The sequence below is a fragment of the Poecilia formosa genome, unplaced genomic scaffold, assembly GCF_000485575.1.
Source record: "Poecilia formosa unplaced genomic scaffold, Poecilia_formosa-5.1.2 Scaffold321, whole genome shotgun sequence".
Taxonomy (NCBI): domain Eukaryota; kingdom Metazoa; phylum Chordata; class Actinopteri; order Cyprinodontiformes; family Poeciliidae; genus Poecilia; species Poecilia formosa.
Genome location: NW_006800260.1, coordinates 181,900 through 208,196, shown reverse-complemented (window position 1 = coordinate 208,196; position 26,297 = coordinate 181,900). Strand labels below are relative to the sequence as shown.

Below are 26,297 nucleotides of genomic sequence, written 5' to 3'. Positions count from 1 at the left end.
TTTTTTTTTTTTTTTTTAAAATTTACATTTTTTTTATTTTTACAGAGCAATTACAACAGCCATAAATCAGTAGTACATAACACAAGTGTTGAAAATATGAAGTTTCCCATAAAATAAACATCTTAGCATGACATCTTATGACCTCAGCATCACATCTGTAGACTCATCACCATGCAACCCTAAAGTAAGGACACACTTTGGTGGAACGAGAGAGAGAGAGAGATAGTTTGAGGAATCTGGGTCAACAGCTTGCAGCACTGCCTGCAGGGCGTCACCAGCTCCTCTGCTTCACAAAAGGAGAACGCAGCAGTAGAAACACACGCAATTTCCAAACCACTTCACCTGGAAGCCGTTTATTTTGGGCTTCGGGTCACTGGCAGGGTACTGCTGAATTCAACGGTATGCTTGGTTTACCAGGAAACGCTTAGATGTGTTATTTCATTCAGAGTGATCATTTCGCTACATTTAAAAGTGAGTTAGATCCATTATCTCCTCATTGGCTCTCCAAAACGTCAACAAAAAGTACTTTGTATTCACACACCTTGAAAACCTTTTTGCATCTTGCCACGACAACTCCAAACTTCAGCGTAAGACTCTGTGAGATAGATGAACACGAGGGATTTATCAACAGCGAAGCAGAACGGTTTTGATGTTTTCTTTGAATCTGAAAAGTGTGGCCTGGCTTCAGATTTGTACCTCACTCAGAACAACCTGTTGCATATCTAGAGAACCACATTTCTGCCCGTCCTTCTCTGCAAAATAACAATGCACAGGCACTATATAAAAAAGCATCTGAACACATTTTCTATTGCTTTTCACTATACATAACTCAACAGGATCCTGCTGAGAAAACAGAGAATATTTTACTTGCTTTGTGCAGGAATACACTGGATGTTTTCCAACCCCCAAAACTTGAGGTGCGGAGGAAGGAAATATTCCTAATTCTGAATGAACCACCACTGGCTCCATCTGCCTCCCTGTCCAGTCTGACCAGTTTCCCTGTCCTGACTGAGCTCTGCCATTTTGGCCAGAGTCCCATTTCAACTTTTCGTTGCTTTATAGATTAATTTCAAGCATTTCAATGTATCAAACAAATCGAAAGCGTGGCAAATGAACACCAGGTGTTTTCTAAGTGAGTAAGAATCTGAAATTCAGTTGGAGTAAGGGAACAAAAGATGTTATCATGCGGTTCATAGCGATTTGAATTCATTTCCATGTACTTTGTCTTTCCAGGTGCTAGTTCTCTCACTAGAAGATACATCTTCATTGACAGAAACGTCATTTGGGATCAATATTTCCATCCTCTGTACATAGATAACTTCCTGCATTCATCCCACCAGAGGCCAGTTTTTCTTCTCCAAGCTGCTCTTCATTATTTATCAAAGAAAAAGGATCAGCCTTTGATCCTGGCTGCTGCTTGTTTTGGACCAAAGTCGACTCAGTCTTTCATATTCTCATGTGAAGTTTGGACAATGTACCTAAACTACAGAACACAGAAGACGTCTATTTAAACTTTTTTATATATATTTTTTTTACCAGTTGTTAACACAAAGACAATGAATAATGTACAGTCAGCAATGTGTGTATTTTTAAAGATTTATTTAATTGATAATGAATTCAATGAATAAAGATAAATGTAAACAACAGTGATTCTCTATGGTCTTTATCTGAGTGTCCGTAAACACTCTGAGACATTAAGAGTATTTAGACAACCCTTAAGCTTTTTCACATGTTACACCTCATGTAATAACACCAAACTTTAATGCATGCTTGTGATTTGATGTGATACGCTAGCAGAAGGTGGGCACAATTGAAAATAGATGAAAGGATTCATAGTTTTCAAATTCTTACCAGTTTAGCACATGTAGGAGGACTGCAATTTTTGCTAATTTTTATATGCTGACAAGCTCAAATCTAATCAGATCAGATTAATAACCTCAATGTCTTGCCACATATTCCAAGTTAGATTTAGGCTTTGACTTTGACTGGGTTAGCCTCCATGTTCAAAACGTCGGATATTGTTTTGTCCTCGCTGATTTGTTGCTTTGTCTTGATGTGTTGTGCTCACTTATGTTGTCTAACAAAACTTTTGACACCTTCACAGAAAAGTCACATTTAAACTGAGCAGTCGTAGCTCGACCAAGAGGAGTGGATACTTTTGTGAAGCACTTGGTTGCTGCTTTCCATAGGTTTAAAAAGCATTCTCAGTCATTAGCACAAACGTGAAATGCTACAGATGTGGTTAGATTTAACAGCAAGGATGTGTCTAAATCAGCATCACAACAGAGAGAACTTGGTATAGTTTTTTTTTTTTTCTCAAAGTCAAGCCATTGTTTGATTTTCTGTTTTCAAATGTGGCATCAGTTTAAACTTAAAGAGATTTTGAATATGAAATAATTTTTTCTTTGCAGAGTACGCATTCATAATTTGATAATAAGTCTGCAGTCTTATCCTCAGCGTAAAGATATGCATAAAGGTTAATGCGTGCACGTGTTGCCTCCTTGTTTTATGGGCAAAGTAAAACAGAGCTTTATTTACTCGACGGGACACGCTGCAGCAGAGAAGACTAGTAGCTCTGCTTGGGTTAGTGCCAGGCCAAGCACTTATGTATAATACACCAGACGGTCTCACGTCACTGTGCTCTACGTTGCCTGCTCTGTATACAGTTCAAATCCCGATGGTAAGACAAACACGTAGTCCTTAACTTGCCACACATTTGGCTGCGGTCACGTTTTTCAGCTGCTGGCGGCTCCAGCCAATCAGAGACCCGGAGTGCGGTCACATGGGAAGGGGTGGCGGCCAAAACAATGTGACGTACCGGATGCTCCTGACGTGGCCACGCCCTCAAGCACCAAATATGGATTCACAGCTGAACTAAAAATATATTATTTTATCCCGTTTTGAGTTTTAATAATTAAAAAAGGTGGACTAAAGAAGTGGAAACATTTTGCTATTATTAACAAATTATTCGTTTTGAAACAAACAGGACAGTTAGAGAGCGTCTCCCGTCGACTGTCGCCACGGTGCTCCGCATGTGAGCTTGAGGGCGGGGGAGGAGCGCTGGGTCCCGTGTACGGCACCGTGGAACAGACAGTGAAGCTGGGCGGCTGCAGTTAACCACCGTACTGAGGAAGAAAAAAAAGGTCAGCCGCAACTTCAACCCGAATGAAGTTTCCTATTTTGGTGTTTTTCATACCGCCTCTTTGGAAGAACATCTCGACTAAAAGTATGTGTGTTGTTTTGTTTTCTCTGTTGTGATTTTCGACATTTTAGACGACTGTCACTTCGTGGGAGTCGTCCCTCATTAGCATGTCTTAGCCTCTACACTGTTAGCTTTAAGTCGCTCACTACAGTTCCGCGAAAAAATAATGCTGTCGACTTTTTCCGCTTTATTAAATGCTGATTTGTTTGTCCTTGTTAAGTCACAAACATGGAGTTTCACACCGGTTGGTAATTTACGTATGTGAAGTTTGGTTTTCTGCCAACGTTTACACTACCATCAGGCCTAGTGAAGACTAAAGACGAGCGTCAAACTTGTGTCCACTTTCATACGTCAATGTCGGATTATCCAGAAAATATCTATAAATTAAATAAGGGTTTAATTCTTCCTACATGAACAGTGCCTTGCTTGCGTATTCATTCCTTTTGAACTTTTTCATATTGTGTCACGTTACAACGTTTTATTTGATGTATCAAGACAAAATTTTCAAAGAAAAAGTGGGTACATTGTGTTAAAAAATGTATTTAGAAAAAAAAAACATCTTTTCACCCTGATACCTCTAAATAAAATCCGGAATCCGAGAAGCAACTAGGAGCTTTGCAGCAGCTTTGGAGGAGCTGCAGAGATCCTCAGCTCAGCTAGAAACAATCAGAGACAACAACAACAATTTGTGTGTTCCACAAACCTGAAACCTTCTGACATGCCTTTGAGCTCTAAAAATGTTTGGAAAAATGATACATTCCCACTAAGGAGTGTGATATTGACAACATCACGCTGTAGTGACGTAGAAAACCTGTTATATCTGGCAGAATAGTTGAGGCAGGGCCAAGGTACACTTTCCAGCAGAGTAAACATCCAGCTAGAAATGGGTTCAATCAAAGCATGTTCATGTGTGAAGAGTCGCCCAGACTAAGTCTAGACCTGAATCTGAGACTTGAAAAGTGCTACTCGGATCCATCAAACCTGACTTTGCTTCAGCTAGTTTGCTAACAAAAGGGGTAAATATGTGAGATACAGGCAGAGACATACTGCTAAAGAATAGCATCTGTAATAGTAAATGGCTGCATGTTTTTGCAAAAACATTGCTTCTTATTTATGCTTTAAGTTGCTGGCATGTCTTGTATAATGACAAGCGTGTAAAAAGTTAGAGGAGTTACTTACACCAGTTGCAATAACCAATAAATCAATTAATTGCATTATAAAGTGAGGTCAGTAATTTCTATTCTGATGATAGACTTCATAATCTATTTCATTTATGGTGTGTGTGGTTTTTCTTTTTTCTTTTTTATTTATTGTTCTGTGATTTATGTTTTTCGGCTGTCTAAATTATCTTCTGGTTCCAATTCAGTATGTCTCTTGAAAATGATCTCAAAATAACAATATTATTGTTTATTGTAATAATTTCCTTTACAGTTTATCGTTCAGCAAAATTATTTATTTATCGAGACAGACGTAGCATTGCTACCTTAGCAGCTCACTCTAAATGGAGATGATAAGGTAAAGCGATCCCAACTGAGCATGGAAGAAAGTATTTGTAGTAGTTTTAGTTTGTTGCTTAGTTGTAACCACCGATATTTACATGCAACTTTTAAATGTTCCTGCATGTGTTTTTAGCTACTTGCCACAGTGTCATGTGCTGCCTGTTTGAAAAGAGGGTCTATTGTTTTGTCTGCAGGTTTAGCGTTTGATATGCTGAACTAGTTTTGTCGGAGCTTGTGGACAAGAGGACAGTGAAGAAGATGAGCACCAAGAGGAAGGCCGAGAGTCTCCTGAGGGCGGCAAACCGACCTTGCATCATGAAGTGCAGAGGCTCCCAGGTGGATTCAGAAAGAGACTCCGGATTCTCAGGTTCTGTCCCCGAGCCGTAGGGCGTGTTGAGGAAAACTCCAGACGTCCCAGTGGAACCACAGCTAACCTCTCTGTCTGCCCTACAGACGCCAGCTCAGAACACCTGAGCACCATGGACACCACGGACTCTGAGGATTCTCCTCAGCCCGGAGGGCGGCAAGCGGCAAAGGCTACTGGTTCAGGCCCAAAGCCCTCCCCGCTGGCCGTGGTTGGAGGCTCCTACTCCAGACTTTCGCCTATGATCATAATGAACAACGTTGTGCTCAAGCAGGTAACGGGATGAAACCTCTGATCTGAAATCTGAAACTTCTGTAGGGCTGAAGCAAGCGATTATTTTAATAATTAACTGACTATTCTATCAATTAATCAGATAGAAAAATTGGCACATTCTGCTGATTTTTTATTTATTTAACCACTTAGACTTATTTAATCCATTATTGGAATTACATGAAAAATACCAATAAACACATAATTGTCTAAAATGCAATGACGGCATTCTTTTAGTGAACACTTGGTCATCTGTAGCAAAAGAGGCATCTGCATCTATAAAAAACATCAACTTATGAAAATCTCTGCTTGACTTTAACATCAATACAGTGTAGGGCTGATCTGTTGAGTATTTATTGATTAGCTGGATAGCAAAAGGAGATTTTTTCCCCCCAGATTGTTAACCAGATAAAGGTAAAACGACGCCTCCTATATATATACATATTTGTACAGTTTTGGCTTAATTACTGCTCTAAATGTGATGTTCTAATGGCCTTTATTGAGTTTTTATAATCCAGTTAATAATCGATTAATCAATTACTATTTCAGTTGATAATTATTTCAGTAATTTATCACAATTAATCCAAATAATCTTCTGAAACTTTTATGTTCTTAATACTTCTCTGCTTTTTCTGCAGGTTTCAATTTTGATATTCAGATCAACTCTTATGTTTTTGTTTTATATTGGTATTTGAGTGACTTTGAGAGCTCTTAAAGATAAAATGTATTAAAATAAAAACTTTTTATTATAGTTTAGCAGTAGCATGAATGCTCGGCACCCCGAGGTTCAACCTAAGAGTTGACTAAATATTACATCCAAGTAGTCCTTTGCAAATGCAATATCAGTTATTATAACACTGAGACGACTGTTTGATATACTGTCAAACTTTTCTGAGATGGATTTTGAGGTAGTAGAAAGAACAGAGATGTTGATGTCGCACACGGAAAATGTACTTATAAAATTTTACTGACTTAATTCCAGTTTGCTGAAATGAATGTGATCAAAATTATTGGAGCTGTTCGGAGGAACAGAAGCCACTTGGAGTCAGAAACATGTTGAGTTTGATGATGTGTCTTTACACTGGTTTTATTGAAATATCCTAAACGGGTTATTCGTCCCCAAAGATAATCTAGTTTAATTTAGCATTTAAAGATTTTGAAATGAAATGAAGAGTAAAAAGGGGATCTGTGTGTAAACCTGTCGCCCTCCTTCCTCTGCAGCCTGTGGAGAACCCGCCCTCTCTGAAGCCGTGGGGCTTCAGCCCCGCTGTGGAAGTGGTGCAGCCCGTGGTGCCGCAGCCGCAGGTGGTCTTTCTGCAGCCGGTGGTCTCCCGCCAAGCCTCCAAGGAGGCCGCCTCCAAGCACAGACGCTCTAAAAAGTATCTTCCAATCTTAAAGTCCTACCCTAAGATCGCCCCTCATCCTGGGGACAGCTCTGCTTCCTCAGGAAGAGGAACCGCTTCTTCTTCTTCCTCCACCACCTCCTCTTCATCGGGGTCAGAGAAATGTAGCTCGTTGACCTCCAACCTTTGGGAACAATGTCCAAGGGAGAAGGTGCAGAGATCTCTGTGTAGCAGCACCAGCAACTCCGGAGCTGCTTCCCCCAGTCTTCCTGGTACTCCCAGCACTCCCAGCACCATGTCCCCGCTGCTCCAGAGCAGACTCTCCCTGCCCGCAGCAGAAACCAGCAGTGGCGACGCGGAGAGGCCTTTGTCGGCTTCCGACGCCCTGCCCTTCGGTCACTCCAAGAACCAGGCGCTCACGCTGGACAGCATCTCCTCTCTGGAGTGCAGCGTGAGCGACGGCAACCCGGACACCAAGAGAAAGCGCTTCTGCAACACGTACAACATCCTGAGCAAGTCGGGCCTGCTGGACATCACGCTCCGCACCAAGGAGCTCCTCCGGCAGAACCAAAGCACGCAGAGCGAGCTGGACCGGCTGAAGAAGCACACGGACCTGTTCCTCCAGGCGCTGCAGAGCGGGGACACCAGCGCCTGCATGAAGCTGCTCACCAATCTCCAGGAGGAGGACAGGGACAGAGCTGCTCAGCTGTGAGCTTGTAGACTCAGAGGAAGACCAGGAACTGCGGGGGAGGGAAGGCGGGTGAGGCACGGCGGGGCAGATGGGCTGAAAGTAATGCGCTCTACATTAGCGGCCCCTCCCCCAGACACACAGACACACTGTGGCCTACATTTCAGCAGTCATTTGCCTTCAGGTCGCTTCCTGATGCACCAAACTAACCTAAAAATCATCAAAGCACTTGTCCGCTTGCACTCTACTTATACAATGTTCCGTAACACTGTAGCTGGATCCCGCAAATTTCTTTCACTAATATGTCTGAGGAACAGATTCGGTTCAAAGTCTTTTTGCAATGCACAAAAAGAATTTCTAATATATTTAGTTCATTAAAGCATCAACAAACGTTAATTACTACAGACTCCAAAACTCAACTTTCTAGAACCTTTTTATCTAACCAGGCTGTAAAAGGATTAATTTAAACTATGTGCTAATAAACTGGATTGTGCTTATTAGGGATGCACCGATCCACTTTTTTCACTTCCGATACAGATGCAGATATGAGATTTAGTCGATACCGTTCTGTTACAGAAAAACAGCTGAATTGACTTAAAACATTTCTTTCTTTTAAACACAGACATAAATGTACTGAATTACAACTTTATTAGATAACTCTGTACCAGCACAGCGCACATAAATACACCAATAGCTTCATAATCTTGGTCAAACATGTAAAAACAACTTTAATTTGTTCAATTAGTACAATTAGGAGTATAACTGATGATGTAAAATAAAATAAAGAAACTTATACAATAGGTTGACTACCTTGGTCAAACAGGTAAATATAAATTGTAACAAACCTTTTTTTTCTCTAATGGTTCAGAAAGTGCAACTAGGAATTCTAAAATATAGTGTGAAATTAATCTAACATGATGTTGCTCAGAGCACAAAACATAGAATTAGACTGAATAGATCTACCATTATGGATTAGACACATTTTCACTGATTTCTTTTCCATAGCGGACCAATACAAATATTAAGGGATCGGTTCATCTCTAGTGTTTATAGATTATGTCCCCTACTGCTAAGTTGTGCCTCCTTCTGCAGAGATGGTCATAAATGCAGTGTTTTTTTTTTTTTTAACTTTACATTTTTTAAAGATTAACAAACTTTTACAGCTCTAATCATTTTCATCTGAATGCCAGAATATAAATGATGGAGGATATTGCAGCTTTTATGAGTTAAAATCTCTTTTTTTTAAAGGGCTTTGAGAAGAGCTTCACTTGGTCTTTGTCTCCATGGAGACGCTTAAAGAGGAAGTCCACGCTTCCAGTGATTACATTTTTCCACGTGTTAGTGGATTTTATCAATGTATTTGAATTAGCGTTCTGTAAAACACTTAAGTTGTTTTGAGTCAGATGTTGTTTCCAATCAAAACTACAGAAGTTGACTGAAAATGTGAACTTAAAGGAGCGAAAACTGAGAGACGACCGAGTAAAAATGCTGGAAATATTCAGTTGGTATGAAACGATTAGCAAAATCTGCAGTGAACATAAAGGGAGAGGAAAAACTAACTCAGAAACACCCGATATTCTGATAACAGGCCATCTTGTTGCATTATCTCTCATTCATTTGACTTTCTAAACATGACTCCACAGGTGTGCTTCACTGACTCCATGTACAAAACGTTTGAGCATGTTGAAAATATTACGAGCATTTTGCCTGTTTGTAGCATAAAACAGCCAAACGTGCATAAAGTGTACTTATCCTCTGCTTCTCAGGAGGTTCTGTTTTAGCTGTTTTATGTGTTTTAGTTTTGTGTTCTCATCAGGTTGGCAGGCATTCATGCTCAAGTTCACTGGAGGAAAAAAGCGTTAATAACCAGTTAGATTCCTCTGTGATGAAGGTTCTTTGTCTTGGAGTTAAAACGTGTTTATCGGTCACTTCTGGGTCTGTTCTCTTTTCAGCTTTATTGTTTTTAAATATTCAGAACAGTGTAATGTAAGGTGACTGAGTCGTCTGTTTTTGTGTTGTCTTTTTCTTCTGCATTTTATTTTTTTTGTATGTATATTTTTTTAAAAGTGTATTTAAATTCATTTTTGTTCAAAATGAGAGAAGTATTAAGGCAACTACTGATGAAAGCCAGTAGTTTTCAACCTCTTCAATCCAGTTTTTTTTTTTTTTTTACTCTAAATTTAAATTTGTTTTTAATAGATCATGGCCTTAAAATTTTAATTATGTGTAAGTTGAAGAAGAAATCTGCACTAAAATCTAAGAAAAGCTTTGAACCAATTTGTGGCAGAATTAAATGGTAGCTGTGGCGCTGTAGCTTATTTAAGACCAACATCTTTTTTACTTTTTTATTTTTACACTATAGCTGCATTACCAGACATTACAACTGCACAGCCTGAAGGGTGTGGTGATTTTTATTTTTATTTTATTTTATTTAGCTAATTGTAATCACAGTTTGATATTTGTTGCTTATACTGAGATAAAGTGGTCCATATTTAACATCACAAGTAAAATATGAGTTTTGTAATATTGCCATCTAAACTGCTTTAAATAGAAAAATATTGTTTGTGATGGAGAATGTGAGAAGACATTTTTTCAAAGCTCGAAAGTCATTTTTATTTGTAAATTACACATTTTATCCCATTTTAATGACTATTTTTTTGCTTTAATAGACGCGTCAATAACTGTGTTCTCCACACTGTCATTTAATATACGAGGCACAGTTCACACTATGAATTTTTTTTAAATTAAATATAAAGTATTTAATATTAAATATAAAGTGGACAAAATCGATTCAACGTGAGCAAAGAGGAGCTTTGTGTTAAAGATACTGAAGGTCATCATCACTCCTCCCATTGTTTCTCACTGCAGTGCACCGTTTCCACCATCAGCAGACAGGCTTTATGCTGTCCCGTCTTTAACGTTTCACAGTCTGTCCAAATATTACATCTGTTGATCTGAATTGATCTCTATATGTTGATGGATATCAGGAAAACATTGAGTTGAAAGGTTTTCACCTTCTGGCACAAAGACTTACCAATACAAACTTTTTTTGTTTTCCTTTCTGATACCATTTACTTGTCTGGTATTTGACAACAAACAGTCCTGCAGGTGCTGCCTGACCTTTGACTCTGCTGCTCTAAAAGGCCACAGCTTAGATTGTTTTTTCCCCTCTCTAAACTAAATCAAATTTCTCATTTGTCATTTATTCTCTTTAAAGCCTTAAAATGTCCAAGGTAGAGAAGTAAAGCTTTTCCTTTTGTGAAAACATAAACGGGTTTCACAATTTCAGCTTAGCTCAAATGGCTAATTTGTAGAATGTTTCTGAGATGGAGATGGATAATCTAAATTCATTTACTTTATACAGTTTGATGGCCTTTAGCTGACTCAAAATCTTCCAGTTGGGATACAGTATATGTGCTCTTGCAATTTAACGAATAACACTAGTAGTCAAAAGATTGTTGTGGTCGTATTTGGTAATGAGAATTTGCAATGTCAGCTTCCAAAAATGTTGTTTTCATGTACAATGGGATACTTTTGAAGTATGTTTGAAAATTGGCAGCTTTAAATTCTTTTGTCTGTGTATTTTTAAAATGTGAAGAATTGGGATTGTTCATTAAAAATGCACAAATGGCGATGTAGATATTGCGAGCTAACATTTTTTAAAGGTGTAAAAAAATAAATTTAATCGAGTCATTCTGACTTGCAAGCAATAAGTTCTTGTTTTGTAACATTTGTGGGTGGTGAACATAGAAAACTGACTAAGTCATAACTTTGAATGGGTTTTAATGTGAACTCACTTCAATAAGACTGAGTTATGGTTTGGGTCAATATCCTGTTTTGTTTTGTATGTTTACATTTAGGATGTAATTGCCTGTGTAATAAATATTATTTAAAAAATATATATCCTGATGAGAACGGTTTCTTATTTGATCCATTATTTTTTCTAGATTTTTCTAAATATTAAAAAAGAGGTGCAACCAGTTGCTAAATTGCAAACTACAAATATCTAAATACATTTATTTTTCTCTCTGCCCGTACTTGAATTTACACATTTGACCGCTGGATGGCGATAGTGAGATGCAAGAGTTTTGCGCGGATGAGCTGGAACATTGTACCTCTGGAGCCTCCGTAGATCAAAGCTTCCTTCTGTTTTGAGAAAATTCTTAAGCTATTTGGTTGTGTCGCAGTTGCAGCGCTATCGCTATGAGGAGCGGGTAGCTTTTTGGCATTGAAGAGTTAAAATAGTTAAGCAGACACACAGTCAGTCGGTGGCCATGTTTCACATGATAAGGTAGCTGTTTTTTGGAGACTTAGCCCCGGATAGCTAGTTTTCTCCTGCTAGCCAAGCTAACAAGGTAACTTGTCAGTTTTATCCAGCGCGGTTTTCAATAAACACCGCCGTGGCTTCCTCTCGCCATCAGTTTTGCTGTTGTTAATTTATAACTTTGAGTGTATGAAACTGTTTATTGTTGCTGGTCGTGGGATGAGTTTGACTCAGAGATGACCTACAGCTGCTGACCCACAGGAAGTCTCACCCTTTCACGGTAAGAATCAAGCTTCGCTCTGTCCCTCTATCTGAGCTGATCTCATGCTTACAGTCACTATGTCGGCTGATCTGTTCCTGTTGTATTTGTATTAAACAGCTGAGAGCTTCACACAGGCTGACTCATGCTTTCTGATGAGCTGGACTCTAAACCAGAGGTGGGTAGAAGCTAGCTTTGTCATTTACACAGACTGAAGGGAGTGTTGAAGAAGTACGTCAAACTGTAACAGCCAAGCTTACAGAGTGACATTATTGTACTATCATCATGATGGAGATGTTTGTTTTTGTCTTGTCAGCTGCTGGTGCAGTTTGTCCAGAATGCCTCCATCCCATTGGTGCAGAGTCTGGAGGACTCGGAGTCCAAACACTCCTGCCTGCCTCTGCTGGCCCCAGCTGACAGCTCCCTGTGCTCTCCTCTGGAGCTCACAGGTTGGTTCACAGTGCTGCCTCATTGTCGGACATCTTGTTTACATTACACTAAAAGGGGACATGGCATGCTGCAAAGTTTACTGCTGTTGTCAATGAAATACTCTATTTATGCTTCCCCAAATCTGGAGACATAGATTTTAACCAGGTTGTGTTGGTTTGTTTTGTGTTGTCCCATTAATACTTAACTTTTTTCCCTTACTCTAAAATAGATTATAATGCACAAAAAAAGGACAAATAAAAGCACGCACATATTTCTATCATCCTGACACTCGTGTCAAACATATTCTGTATATTGAAAAAAAAATCAGAGCTGAAATAGACAAAATGTTTTAGCAAATACACAGAGATGCACTCGTAAAGCTTTAGCTGGCATATGCCCATTTCTATTTTTATTTAATTTATTTTTTAACATTTCAGATGTTTTTAACTATTCAGATGTTCTTTTTTAAATAATTATAATCACTGCATAATAATGTTAAATGAAGGTAGAGAACTGTTTTCTCTAGTAACGACTAAGAGCATATAAATTTAATTTCATAATCCTCATAACAGTTGTTCTGCAATCTTCACATTCAACAACATTATGTATGAAATAATTTAACTTATTTATCCTTTATAATGCCTTGTTTGTTTTTGTTGTGTTAGCAATTGGTAGTCATTTCTTTCTTTTATTTGTTCTTCTCTTGATAACCAAAACAGGTGTAAACATAGTAAGCACTAAAATGTCACACTTTACACCTGGAATAGATTTTTGTATCTGTTTAAAATAAATGCAAAAATAATTCAACAAGTTTTCTAAATAGTAACTGAATATTTTTATCTTCTATTTCAACTGTATGTTCAGTTTGCACTGGTACAAAAAGAAAACAAACAATCATATAACCAGAGTTAAATCACAAATTTCAACTAGGAAACACTTCAACTTAAATGTAGTTTTTAAATCTGACACTTTGAGGGGAATCCAGCCACTTTGACTCGGGTCACTGAGGCAAATTGATCCAGTAAATTTCTAGGATCACAACAAACTCATTTCCTCCCACTTTTCTGTTCAACTTCAACGGAGCAGCTGCTCTGCGACTTTGTTTTTTGTGGAACTTCAAATCGTTCTGCTGCTGGCTTTTAGAAAAGTAATTGTTTCTGTCGACGCTTTATAAACCACCAGCACGCTTTGGAGAATTATCCTCGACTGCAGCAAACGAAGCCGGTGCAGTGTGGCCGCTCTGCAGTAGTGACGCGGGTCTGACTGTGCAAGAGGAAAAAGGAAAATCTGCTCAAACACGCAGCTTTTTTTTTGTTGTATCTGTTTTAGTGAATCGGAGAGAGAGAAAAAAGGCTTGTTTTTCTCTAGTAGGAAGCTGCAGTCGTGGTTGGTCTGCTTGTGGATCTCCTCGTTTCACCACGTCCCTGCAGCACTGCTGCATTGCTTACGCCCAATTATTCACATCGGCTTCTTCTGGCTCTGCTTGGTCTAATGAGCTGTTAGAGAGAGAGAAGCGCAGAATCGGGCTGGGGTGTATTCAGCGACTCCTAACTTGGCTTAAACCCCCGAACACCACATTAATAGTTTGCATTCTCGAACCTTTATAACATTAACGTAGTAGTTTTATTAAAACATGACATTCTTATGGTGTTACAACCGAGAATAATCAAATATTTATGATTAACGTAGTTAAAAATACAGTCAACTATACTATGGTTATAAGCTAAGAGAGATAAAATCTTCTTGGCTCTGATAGTTTTATACATCTGTGTTTTTTTTGTGTGTTTTTTTTTTGTTTTTTTATGAAGCTGCCTCTTCAATGTGTTAACAGCCTCCCTCGTCCCAGAGGTAGTCGTATTATTTTAAAGCCACACAAAGTAAAGCTACAAGCAGAGACTGTAATTAAATAAGACGGGCAACATCTTCTAAAGAACTACATATTTGGAACAGTTTGTCACCAGGAATTGTTGACTAATTTATTTTTCTTAGATCCCAGATGAAAAGAAATTGCTTGGAAAAAAATCTAATCTGTGCGCTGTGAAGTCTAGCTCAGAATGATCAGAGACGTCATAGATTTAATCTTTTAGTTTTGTCAGCATGTTTCTTCTGACGGGAAGTAAACTCAGCTAGGGCTGCGTGATAAATCATAGTTAACTCTGGTATCGGCTGATGGCAAAGACCTGGAGCTAATCCCAGCATTTGATGATTTCTCCACTGGTGTCCACTGGTATTTTGAGCAGCTTAGCAAGAATAAGACGAGTTTAATTGCAAAGGTTTCTCTCGTCACTTCCTTAATTCCTATTAAGGAAGTGGAAAATCAGCCACTGTCCCGTTTCGTTCTGCTGTGAGAGAGAGCAGCTAACAGTCGTCACCCCACTACTGCCAACTTAGCAAATTAGCAAACTGTCACTTTATTTAGCAACTTTTCAGACAAAAAAAAAAAAAAATGGCGTCAGCCAAAATCAGAATCAGGGTTTTCAAAGATCAGTGATCGGCCAGAAAACTGAAATCTGTTCAACCCAACTCTTCAGAACCTTTGTGTGTGATTTTCTAATGCCACTATATTTACTTTTGTACATAATATTATCCCTTTATGTTGTAACACAAGTGGAACAAGCTGACATTAGCTGGTTATTTAGCTGGTGTTTCTGTTCAGAAGTAGCCTCCTTCTGAACAGAAACATTCGTTTGAAACATTCGTTTTTAATTGAACGTTTAAAGAGCGATGGCGGCGCTCGTTTTGTTTCCACTCAGTTTCCGTCTCCACTCTTTGAAACTGGGAATATTTCATTCAAGTACTGGAAGCTGTAATGATTTTTTTTTCTTTTTCACAAATACATTGCTTCAGTTTCCATAACACAGAGTAAGGTTTGGCTTGTCTTATTCTTTGAATTCAGGTCAACTCAAAGATGAGATGGTTGGAATAAAATCCGGTTTTTGAGCACATTCGCTCATTCAGTGATTAAAATTGAATCAGATTTTATTTTTAATCCACATCGCTTTTATTTGTTGTTAAACCGTTTCCCAGATGGAGGCCTGAGCCACGAGCCGGACAGTTCTTCCTCGCTGCCGGAGTTCGGCGGTGTGCCGCAGCAAAGCCCGCTGGTGGTCCAGTCCCACGCTCAGCCTCCGGCGCCGCAGAGCCCCCCCGCTATGCTGCACGACCTGCAGCAGCCCGACAGCACCTCCTACGTCCTGCTGAACCTCGCCAAAGGTAGAAACACCCAGAGCATCGCTCACTGCACCGACTGGTTAATTAGTTATTTACTCATATCGTTTCCTGGTCGACTCCCAGCTGCTGCATCTCTGGACTTTTAGCGAAGGGGGAAAAAAACGAGAAAGTTCAGTTCTGAGACTGACTGTGAATTTATCATCTGAGGCTCAAACAGGTAATTAAAAATGAACAAGAGAATACATAATGAAAGGAATCCTTGGCTGCGGTCCACATCCAGCATAAATAAGTTTCACTGAAGAGGCTCCAATCTGAGCTGGTTTCTGTTCTTCGTGTTCTCAGCGCAGCAATGAAACGAGGTGACACATTTTGCGCTTTAAAAAAAAAAAGGAAGAAATTTGGCGAGAAAGAATGAGCTCTTAAAGTTCATTAGCCCGTCGCGGGAGAGTTTTTTCACTTGTGTGTGTGTGTGTGTGTGTTCTGATTTAAATGTAGAGCTCTGACCTAGAAGGATACCAAACTCTGATTTGTGGTTTTTTTTTATTTCTTTTTTTATTCTCCTCTCACCTCAGGCATCACAGCCTCCTCCGAGTCTCTGATCTTTGCCGCCGACGGCGCCGTGGACGACGAAGATGAGGGCGTCTCGTCGGGAGACTACGGGATGGACGGCAGCGCCCCGTGGTACCTGAGGGTCCAGGAGCTGGCGCACGACAGCCTGATTGCGGCGACGCGGGCGCAGCTCGCGCGAGACGCCAAGGCCAACCAGGACGCCAGAGCAGCGGGCGTCAGCAACGGTGAGGCGGCGGAACCGTCGCCAAAGCGATTTTCAGTCCCGTTGGTGATTATAAGGGAATGAAAACAAAAACAAGAAGCTGGCGCGCGTTGCTGCCAGCTTCTAAGACCAAGCAGGAAACGAGGTCAGGGAGATGAAACTGTTGCATAATCAGCAGTGACTAAAACTGAGCTCAACACTTTGCCATCACAAAGGCTCCAAATCAGACCGAATTAGTCACTCTCTCTCTTGATGCTTCTGTCAGTTTGACAGCAAGTATCCCGCGGATTCGTAAATACCGCAGCGTTTCCAGGCATTGATCGTCAGCGCGGCAGCAGTGTGTACGGTCGGGCTCTGCTGCTCATCCATCTAATCAGCTCTGCGCCGACCACGCAGTCGTCAGGGTGCGTTCACGGCTTTTAACTCTTGGCTCGGAGAAAAAGATTTTTACAAGGAAGTCGTGAAAACGAAGCGGGGATAAAACAGACGCTTAAACCCTGTCGAGGTCTGAGCCTTAAAAAAGTATGGAGACGACCATGCATGATTTGACTTTTATATTAGTTTTAGAACCATATTAACATATTTAACCTTATTTAAGTCTCTCAACTTTTATATACCTCATTTAGATGCTGGCTGAAGCTGGTAGGAAAATGTTATCATCCGCAGTGAAAAGTCATGAACTGAAAGGCCAATCCGCCAGGAAGAAACATAAAAAGGCAGATTGCAGTTTGCAAATTCTCACAGGGACGAAGATGTTCGTCTTTTTTAGACTTGTCCTGTGGTCAGATGAAACTAAAGTGGAACTGTTTGGCTGTAAAGACCTTTGATACATTTTGAGGAAAACCATTCTAACTCTGAAGCATGGAGGTATTGTGGGGTTGTTTTTCCTCAGGAGGAACTGGTGCATTTCTTATGAAAAAGAAAAAGACATCATGAGGAAAGAGCGTAGAAAAATTGAAGCAACGTCTGAAGACATCAGCCAGGACGTCAAAGTTTTGGACACAGATTGGTCCAAATGACCAATAACCTTATAAGCATCCAGCCAAAGTGGTTACAAAGTGGCTGAAGGACAAACAAAGTCACATGCATTGATGTGGCCATCAGGAAGCTCTGATCTGAATCCCATGGCGAAGTCGCGGGAAGGTCTGAAAAGGCGTGTGGGAGTGAGTCAATCCAAACCTGACCCAGTTCCATCAAATTATTGTAAACTGAAAAAAAGTTACAAAAAAAAAAACAAACAAATCTCTAAAAAAATGTCTGTGCTATATTTCCTAGCATTTAGCAAACAGAAATAATTCCAGTAATTCTAACGGAGCTAAAACAAGAGAATTTGGTCCGATTTTAAACTTTAGAAAGTGAGAAGAAAAAAAAATGTGTGTGCGTCTCTTAATTCGGTTTCAGCTGTACGTAATTATGATTAGCGCTCAGTTTTCTGACTCTTTACTGTTACACAATGTTCCCATCACTGTCTCGGCTGCTAAAGATACACATTAAGTGGGAGCATTCTGGACATTTCCTCTGTCCACCGTCTAAAAATATTAGCGATACGCGGAGCATGAATGCATGGCACGTGATAAGTAATATCCTACGAGAAAGAAGCTTCGATTGTGATAAGGTGCACACAGATGTTGCAGTGACTTCCTGACTGAAATGGACTCCAGTCCATGTAAGTCACTCGCCAATAAAACATTCGGATGCTCCTGAAAGACTTTTGGAAAAATATTCAGTAAAAAAAAGAAGAAGAAGAAAAAAAAGAATCTTTTGGATTCATTTCAGAAAAAGAGCGTCGGTGAAACCTGGTGGTGGTATGCTAGTCACACTTTCACGTTCAAATCTGAAAAACTGGAAAATGAAATCTGTGAGGGGTTAAAAAGAAAAAGTCTCATCATCATGTTGCAACTGATAAATGTTTTAACATCTGGTCACAAAAAGACAGACATTAGTAAAAAAAAATCAAAATCATTTGCTTAGCAGCTAATAAACGTCAGGAATGAGCTGTCCACCTTTAACTCCTGTTAAAAGTGAGACGCATGATGAACGGGCGTCTCTCCCAGAATTTATGAAGCCCATAAAATCGTCGAAATACACGCCAGCGTTCCAGCGCGGTGTCACTGCTGCTATCAAACTGTTTACACAGTCTCTTTCTCCCGTCTGAATCCAATCCTGAGCGTTTTTCTGCGCATTATCTATTATTTATGGCCGCATCAGTCTGTGCATTCATCTCCTCTTGCTGTGAAGCCTCTGCTTTGATTTGAAACAGACCTTCAAGTCTTGCAGCACGCAGCGCCGTTGCAACCTATTGACTCACACCACAAGTCAGCACTTCATCACAGGCCGTCCTCGGCTGCCTCCGCAGGCCGCCGTTGAGAGAGTTTACCCGTGACATTTGGGGGCTTTATGACTCCCAGCTACATGTCTGATCTCTGAACACCTCCTGAGTCAGTCTGTGCCTGGAGGTCGTGGCGGAAACGTAACGTATTAGGAAGTTTTCGTCACCTCACTCCTGCAAGTTTTTTTTTAGTTTTTTTTATTCCCCTCTCCCACATTTTCAACCTTGGATGTTGCTTTTTCTAAATGCTGTTTCTGATCATTTGCACATGAAACATAGAGCAGAGCGATGCATGTATTTGTCATACTTGTGTTTAAAATGGGAATAAATAGTGTCATTAATCCTAGACTTTGAAGCTAAACAGCAACTTCCAGATAAAAAATGAGCAGGAAATTATTTTTTGAACCTTTTGTGGGAGTTTTTCAAATTCAATTTATGTAGTGCCAACTCAGTTTTTTATTGCATTCACAGATAAGTAGAACTCAGAGTATCATGGACAAAAGAAACAATTTTTGTCACTCTTGTCAAAAATACATGAGTGACATGTCATCTCATCATTTTCGTGACTGTGGATGATAATGAAAACCCCAAATTCAGTGCCTCACATTGTGAAAATGTTACAGAAAGTTGAGTGGAAGAACAAAAGTGTGGTAGGGAGAAGTGGACCTGAAGGCAGCTAATAAAGCAACCAGTGCATTATTGCAGTAATACATGCAAAAGGCGTCCAGAAACCTGACGTTTCTGTTTACAGTGCCCATTTTATTGATCTTTACTAATCTTGTTTTCAGAAACGCTGCATTATCCAAAAGCCATAATAATCAAAACTGCACAAAATAAATGTCCAGAGTATTTCACTCTGCCTAATGAATCTATATACAAGCTGTACCTTCTGAAACGAGGGAGAAAAATCTCAAACATTTTCATCACATTCACATTTTTTATATATATTTTTTTCTTTAGCAGCACCATACCATATGGTGATGTGCGGCGCTTTTCCGTGCAGCGTGGAACTAAAATTGCTGGATTCAAGCTGCTGTAATTGACGCCCTCCCACCAACTTGCATTACATTAGACAAGTTCCCATCAGCTCGTCACTGCCTGAAAAGTAAAAAAAAAAAAAAAAATCCGTGGGCTTTTAGAGCCGCTCGAAGCGGGGCGCCCGGTCCGGCTAAAAGGGAGTGATTGCATTCAGCTCTGAATTGTTTTCTTTTCCCTGCAGCTGTTCAGCGGGTCGCAGTCTGTGGCTGGTGATTTTATAGAGTCGGAGCTCCAGAGGCCAGCCACCTCGCTCTCGTGGCTTGATTACTGCGCGGCCCTGCTCACTCTTTCCCCTTTCCTCCGGTTGCCTAGGTGACCACCACACGCACGGCTCGATCGACGACGGGGAAGACGAGCGGGAGCTGCCGCCTCGGCCCGGACGCCCCCTCTCCAAGCAGGTCCTGCGCTGCTCGTTCGAGGGCTGCGGCAGGACGTTCACCTGGCGGGCTCACCTCAAGTATCACCTCAAAACGCACAGGTAATGTCAAACAGAGGAGGAGCGAATAGTAAGCTGGGAAAGCAGGAAAGCTAGCTCCAGCGCAATGTAGCTAGCTTTCCTGGAGCTAGAGCACGTCACGTGACTTGTTTAATAAATTTTTGTGTGTGTGTGTTGTGTTGAAGTACAAGCATCACCGGACTCCAGACTTGTCTAGTTTTATTTTATTTATTAGTTTCTACGCTTCTGAATAGGACAGGTTCAGAAGGATTGCTTGGGCGTCCACTGCTAGCAAGACGCAGGAAATGCGGGAAGCAAGTTTTAACACCGCCATTATCAAGAGTCGAGACTGAGCCGGAGCGAAGTCAGGTTTATTTTTGTAGTTTAGTTCTTTGCGTCATAAAGACATAATGTAGTTACGAAACAAGCAATAAGCATTACTTTTTGTCAAGCAAATGCACATTAAAAATGTTGATGTTCCACTTAATACTACTGGAAATTTGTTCCCGAGGCTAATGACGCTACATATCCAGCCAAAGCTTTAATTAATGGAACATTTCAGGACAATGCATATTTGTGTATTGAAACGGCCTAGTCAAATTCCTGAACTCTATCTCACTGAGAATCTTTACTTTGCAATAGAGAACGACGAACTGTAGAAGTACAAAGATGTCCGACATTGGCGCCCTGTTCGTAGGTTTTCCCTTCGCATTTCCTACCAGAACTTCCGGTTATATTTCAAAATAAGAGCAACATAAATCGCACTGTTTTATTAGATAACGGTCGTGATTTTTTTTTTTCTGAGATGTTTACCAGCAGGGAGGGTTAAATGTTGGTATCTTGCCATTTATTAAAAAAAGAAAATCCTTATTTGTAGCTGAAATAATGCAAAACTCGAATAAGTAATTCAAAACAAATAATTTAAAAAAGTTACATAAACTGATCTTTATTGTGCCCTTAACTTCTCGTTTTCTTCAACTTTTTAAAGCAGTAGCTGCAGATGAGAGATTTGTGTCAGTTTCTGTTTCAGTTTCTGCAGATAGAATTAGTTAATCAGTGTTAGCGCTGTGGAAACACCTACATTTTTAGGTAAATATTCCTTTATGCTGCAAATTTGTCTGAATTTACAGGCATCAGTCGCACTCTGAAAGTTGTTCATGTTGGATCTAAGCTGGACAGGAACCTTTCTGTATTCTCCCCAAGTTGAACGTGTGTGTTCCTTGCGTTTCTGCTTATTGTCCAGAAACGACCGGATGTTCCAGTGCAGCGCCGAAGGCTGCGGGAAGAGTTTCTACGTGCTGCAGAGGTTACAGGTTCACATGAGGACTCACAACGGCGAGAAGCCCTTCATCTGCAAGGAGAAGAACTGTGGCAAGAAGTTCACCACCGCTGGAAACTTAAAGAACCACAGGCGCATACACACTGGTGGGCAGGGGGGGAGATGGACGTCTGAATAAGTTCAAAGACGCTGCAGGCAATAACCGGCTGAGGTCATTTACTGGTGTAATGCTTCCTTGGTGCAATTAAGCTGCAGATTTGCAGAGTCAGCAGTGCTGATGCCTCCGTTTCACTGCTGCACTTAATTCAGGGTGACATTTAGATCTTTGATGGTCAGTTTTATAGTCTCAGTCTTCTAGTGATTAGTTAACAGACCACATCCAGCAAATAAAGTTCCAAGATGCTGCTTTCTCAGGGGTGTGCTAGGGGTCACCGTTTTATGAAACATCCTTCTCATAAGCATTTTCTCTTCGAAATGAGGCAAAAATGACTGGAATGTGATCAAAAGATCCATTACCGTAGTAAAAGGAGCATTCCTATAGGCGTCGGTTCTCTGTCTGGACCCAGAAGGAACACGTTGTTATCCACTTCAGCACATCTGATTTTTTCCCTAGTTTTTTACAGTGATCACACGGCTGCACCGCATTACAAAATATTGCTATGTATGCCTACTCTTTTCTCAAATCTACCTCTGGATGTTGTTTTAAACATGCCAAACCCATAGGGGGCAGTGTAGCACAAAGCTAAAACCTATGTCAACCAATCAGATTGCTTAAAAAAAGAAAAAGGAACACAACTTCCTGTTAAGAATTAAACGCTGTGCCAGGAGGTTCCTTTGGTTGAACTACTTTTAAATAGCGTATTAGAATGTAAAGTTATGAAAACACAAGATGGTGTCGATCGGGAGTCGTGTTAAATCGTGGCGTATCTTTTGTCACAAACTGGACCCCAAATTTCTGTCTTACAGTTTTTATGTTTTTAGTGATATTAAACTGAGAGTTCGTGTGGCTGAAAAGCCAAAACACATATAAATGTATCATTTTACCAGATCTGTCTTTTTTTTTTTTTTTTTTTTTTACTTTTTTACCATTTGTTTAAATGGCAGCTTTCTGTTTTGTTTTTGAGATAATTTTCTCCTCTCATGTTTTCCTCTACGTGCTAACCAGGCTACGCTGTTCTTTGCTCATTTACCTCCGATTTTCAAAGAGGAATGCACAACAAGCAGCATTTACAGAACAAATGACCTCAGTGATTGGATTGAACGTTATTACTAACGTGTCCCTTTTAATTAATGATTTAATTACACAGCATCGGCTGCTGCGTGCCACGAGTGTCGGAGCCGTTCGTTTTCTGTTGCCCCGCTACACCAAGAAGCTAATTATTTACCATGTAGAAATAACATTTATCAGAAATGGCGATTTGTCTCGTTAGCAGTGTTGGTCTGCTGTTATTCTGAACACTTGCTTGCACTGAGTGACACTTGTTAATGTATTAGCTTAAATTAATTCTAGAAACTTTAATGAGGTTTCCAGTGTTCACAGATGTGGTATTTTTGTTGTCGTTTCTTCCTTTCAGGTGAGAAGCCTTTTCTGTGCGAGGCAGATGGCTGCGGGCGGTCCTTCGCCGAGTACTCCAGTCTACGGAAACACATGCTCGTACACTCGGGTGAGCGAGGCCGCAGTTGTTTCTCCGTGTAATCCTTCAGATGTTTCGCATGAGGCACAGAGAGAGATGGCATCTTTTTGAAACGCCTCCCTGCCTCCCAGGTGAGAAGCCTCACGTGTGTGGGATCTGTGGGAAGACTTTCTCTCAGTCCGGCAGCAGAAACGTTCACATGAGGAAGAGGCACGGGGAGGAGGGGCTGGCTGCTGACGGCAGAGAAACAGGTCTGCATTTCACACACGGTACACACACACACACACACACACATCCGCCCACTCAGTGCAATAGGTGGATATGCTAATGGCTGGACTGCGTCGCTTCAAGCAGCTCATACTACCTGCTCCAAGACGGCATTAATTCAAGCTTAAAGTGAGGAACGGTGTTTGATTTAAAGACTTTTACCTCGTTTTGTGAATCACAAAAACAACACTGTTATTTAGAAACATGTCTTTAAATCTCCAACTGCTTTATTTAAACACCTTTTTATGGTTTCTACAATGTCTAAGTTTTTACAAGGCTGTTTGAAAGAGTAATGAAGTTAAATACTTTGGCCAATAAAATAGTGGATTTAATGAAGGGAAGGACAAATAAGTGAATAGATGCAATATTTAGGTAATCCAGCACATCCTTACAAAGTTGTAAATTTGTGCATCTAAAATTAAAACCTTAAAATCTCTTAATTTAATTTTAAAAATATAAGTTGGCTCTAATTACGTCAATCACAGGACTTAAGTCTTTTGTTTTGGAAAGACTATTTAATCTGTATGCAAATGAATTAGGACTGCTGAAAAAAAAAAGAAATCAGACTTTTTTTCTCAGAATTTTCACTTTTATTTCAGAAGTCAAAATTCTGAGAAAAAAGTCAGATTTAAATATTTTTCCTCCTGCGGTCCTAATCCTCTTAAGTAAATCTTGTATCTTCCGTGTGGTTTTATCTTTTTTCTTGTGGGACCTTTTTGTCAGGCAGAAGTTTGAGTTGCGTACAGACGTCTTCATTGCGTTCTATGCTAGCTGCTAACGTGTGTAAACCCTAGCTAGCCAGGTTTTTTGCATCCATCATGGGCAGTTCGTCTTCACCATTGCTCTCTTCTGTCGCCAACCCATACGAGGTTAGGTGAGCTCAGTGGAAAAATCTCTATACTGTAGAGAGCATCAAAAAAGTATGCAGTTTTCTTCTGTACGTTTCTGTTGTAATGCATTCTAAAAAAGGCTCAATTTGAGTTGGTGAAAGCTACAGAAGCCTTGTAACAGGACAGTGAATAGACTGGAAGTACATTTTTCCTCACTCCATATTTACCCAGACTCTGAAAATACCTGAATTACACTCCTCCAGTCTTCCAGTCTGTGTGTGTTCCCTCCGTTTTGACTTTACAAATTGCTGACACGTGTATCGTGTTTTCATGAATCTACTGTTTCTCAAACGTCAGCCGTCACAGATCAGGAAATTCTGTTCCTGGCATCATTTTCACCACCTCTTCAGGATCAAAGCGTCCCACAGCGAGCTCTTTGCATTTTCAGACCAATCGCACAAGACGCTGGAAATTCATGTTTAGACAGAAACAATGACAGCAGACAGCGCATCCTCTCGCCTGTCATATTCGCTCGGCAGCAGCGGGGGGAAAGCGTCGCAGCTGAATCACCACAGGAAACGCTGCCAAAGCTCTAATTATAAACAACAGATTTATTCGGGTCACCCTCCCCGAAGAGGCTGGTCGTTTGTAAGAGCCGAGCCAGGGAAGACGCGGTTACACAACAGACGGGTAGTCTCTCTGTTCTACATAACACAATTACCGGATGAATTATTAAACCGACTTTCCCCCGGCTCTAAACAACATGGAGAGGCTAACTGGGAACGACAGTGAGGAGCAAGTTCGTTTCTAAACGCTTACTAAGAACTTACGACCCGCTTTGAAGAACGATTCGTTTAAGAATCTGAATAGTTTGTGTAAAGTAAGGTTTGGGGTTTTTTTTCTGCCTGTCTTGCTCTCCACAGGAGAGGCTCTAACACAAAGCAGCCTGCTGGAGGCAGATGGTGAGAATGGAGGTGGTTTGGTCACCATGACAACAGCTGTGGAGCCCATGAATCTTCATCATGCGATGCTGAGATCACCAGGTAGGCATTAAAACATGAGGGAGAAAACACACACAGTGGGAGGAATTACAGTCAACACGTCCGACAGCGTTACCGTTAATGCACCAAACGCTTATTTGGAGTTAGATCATAAATGTCCTGTTGCTGTCAGAGATGCTGAGTCAACTTGTTACCAGCATGTTGTCAACGGGGAGTCTTAGTCATGCCCGCTCCTTTTTAGCAGCCTAGATTTAAAGGCTTCGGCGACCTTAAATCGATCAGCAGGCATTCTTTGTGGCGTTCCTGGTTTCATTTCAAGTAATTTTTAACAACCTGATGTAAACGATGTAAATGTTTTCAGAAAATCTTAGGGGTTTTCGTGTAAAAACAAGTAAGATTCATCGTTGGGTAAAAAAGTGGTGAGAAATCCGTCATCTTTTCATGAGTTGAAAACAAATGTCAATTTTTTTCTACATTTTGAGAAAGTATTAATTTTTCTACACTTAACACTTCCAATTTTATTGGGATTTTATGTGACGGACTAATATAAAGTGGTGTATAAATTGTGAAGTGGAAGGAAAAAGATGGATTTATAAATCTGAAAAGTGTGGCATGCTTTTGTCACAAAGATAAAAGCTACCCTTAAATAAAATCTAGTGCATCTAATGATCAAGCAGCCAAGAGGTCCACAGCCACAAGTAGTTTTTTTTGTATCTATGTTACAATATAGAGGTAAAATGTGAAATAGGGGAGTGACTACTTTTACAAAACAGTTAATCCATAACTATGACTCAAAGATTACTTGACTGATGTGGAATTATTAGTGCTACTAAAATGTTTTCCATCTTGTTTAACTTTGCTTTTTTTCTTGTTTCTTTCATCGCAGGATCTGCAGACTCAGTGGTAGTCCTTGCTCAGCCACATGAGTTGGTGACCATGACAACAGAGGGCCATGCTTACGGAGACGACGTGGTTGCTCTGCTTTAGTCTATTTCAGCAGCGTTGGACTGACGGGCTCAGTGGGATAAACATAGACATGGCTGTTTGTTTAAAAAAAAATGAATCAGTCTTTAACACTTGTAGATATTTGTAATTAGCAAACAGTTTTATTTTGACACGTGTGACATGGTGGTGTGTGTGTGAGCCACATTTTTTTTTTTCCCCTCATGATTTCTAAAAGCAAATGCTCCCAAAGAAATGCAGAAACGAGTTGGAAACAATT

The 26,297-nt window shown here is 40.3% G+C and overlaps 2 protein-coding genes across 2 annotated transcripts; both read left to right on the top strand.

Moving 5' to 3' along the window:
• Positions 1-3,050: 3,050 nt before the first annotated feature.
• Positions 3,051-11,262, top strand: cipcb (CLOCK-interacting pacemaker b). Its single transcript, XM_007573227.2, has 4 exons — positions 3,051-3,226; positions 4,896-5,068; positions 5,155-5,339; positions 6,557-11,262. Exons 2-4 carry the CDS (start codon positions 4,960-4,962, stop codon positions 7,388-7,390), a joined length of 1,128 nt encoding a protein of 375 aa, XP_007573289.1. The 5' UTR covers positions 3,051-3,226; positions 4,896-4,959; the 3' UTR covers positions 7,391-11,262.
• A 207-nt stretch (positions 11,263-11,469) lies between these two features.
• On the top strand, positions 11,470-26,119 carry znf410 (zinc finger protein 410). Its single transcript, XM_007573224.2, has 11 exons — positions 11,470-11,910; positions 12,010-12,067; positions 12,206-12,338; positions 15,346-15,531; positions 16,062-16,283; positions 19,941-20,106; positions 21,308-21,489; positions 22,918-23,007; positions 23,109-23,228; positions 24,998-25,117; positions 25,962-26,119. Exons 2-11 carry the CDS (start codon positions 12,035-12,037, stop codon positions 26,060-26,062), a joined length of 1,353 nt encoding a protein of 450 aa, XP_007573286.1. The 5' UTR covers positions 11,470-11,910; positions 12,010-12,034; the 3' UTR covers positions 26,063-26,119.
• The last annotated feature ends 178 nt before the right edge of the window (positions 26,120-26,297 follow it).

Excerpts from the sequence above, each read along its gene's own strand:
- cipcb (XM_007573227.2), top strand. The coding sequence starts at position 4,960 with ATGAGCACCAAGAGGAAGGCCGAGAGTCTCCTGAGGGCGGCAAACCGA. Across the intron at positions 5,069-5,154 it reads AAGAGACTCCGGATTCTCAG|ACGCCAGCTCAGAACACCTG; the intron begins GTTCTGTCCCCG and ends TCTGCCCTACAG. Across the intron at positions 5,340-6,556 it reads ACAACGTTGTGCTCAAGCAG|CCTGTGGAGAACCCGCCCTC; the intron begins GTAACGGGATGA and ends CTTCCTCTGCAG.
- znf410 (XM_007573224.2), top strand. The coding sequence starts at position 12,035 with ATGCTTTCTGATGAGCTGGACTCTAAACCAGAG. Across the intron at positions 15,532-16,061 it reads CCTGCTGAACCTCGCCAAAG|GCATCACAGCCTCCTCCGAG; the intron begins GTAGAAACACCC and ends CTCTCACCTCAG. Across the intron at positions 23,229-24,997 it reads TGCTGACGGCAGAGAAACAG|GAGAGGCTCTAACACAAAGC; the intron begins GTCTGCATTTCA and ends TGCTCTCCACAG.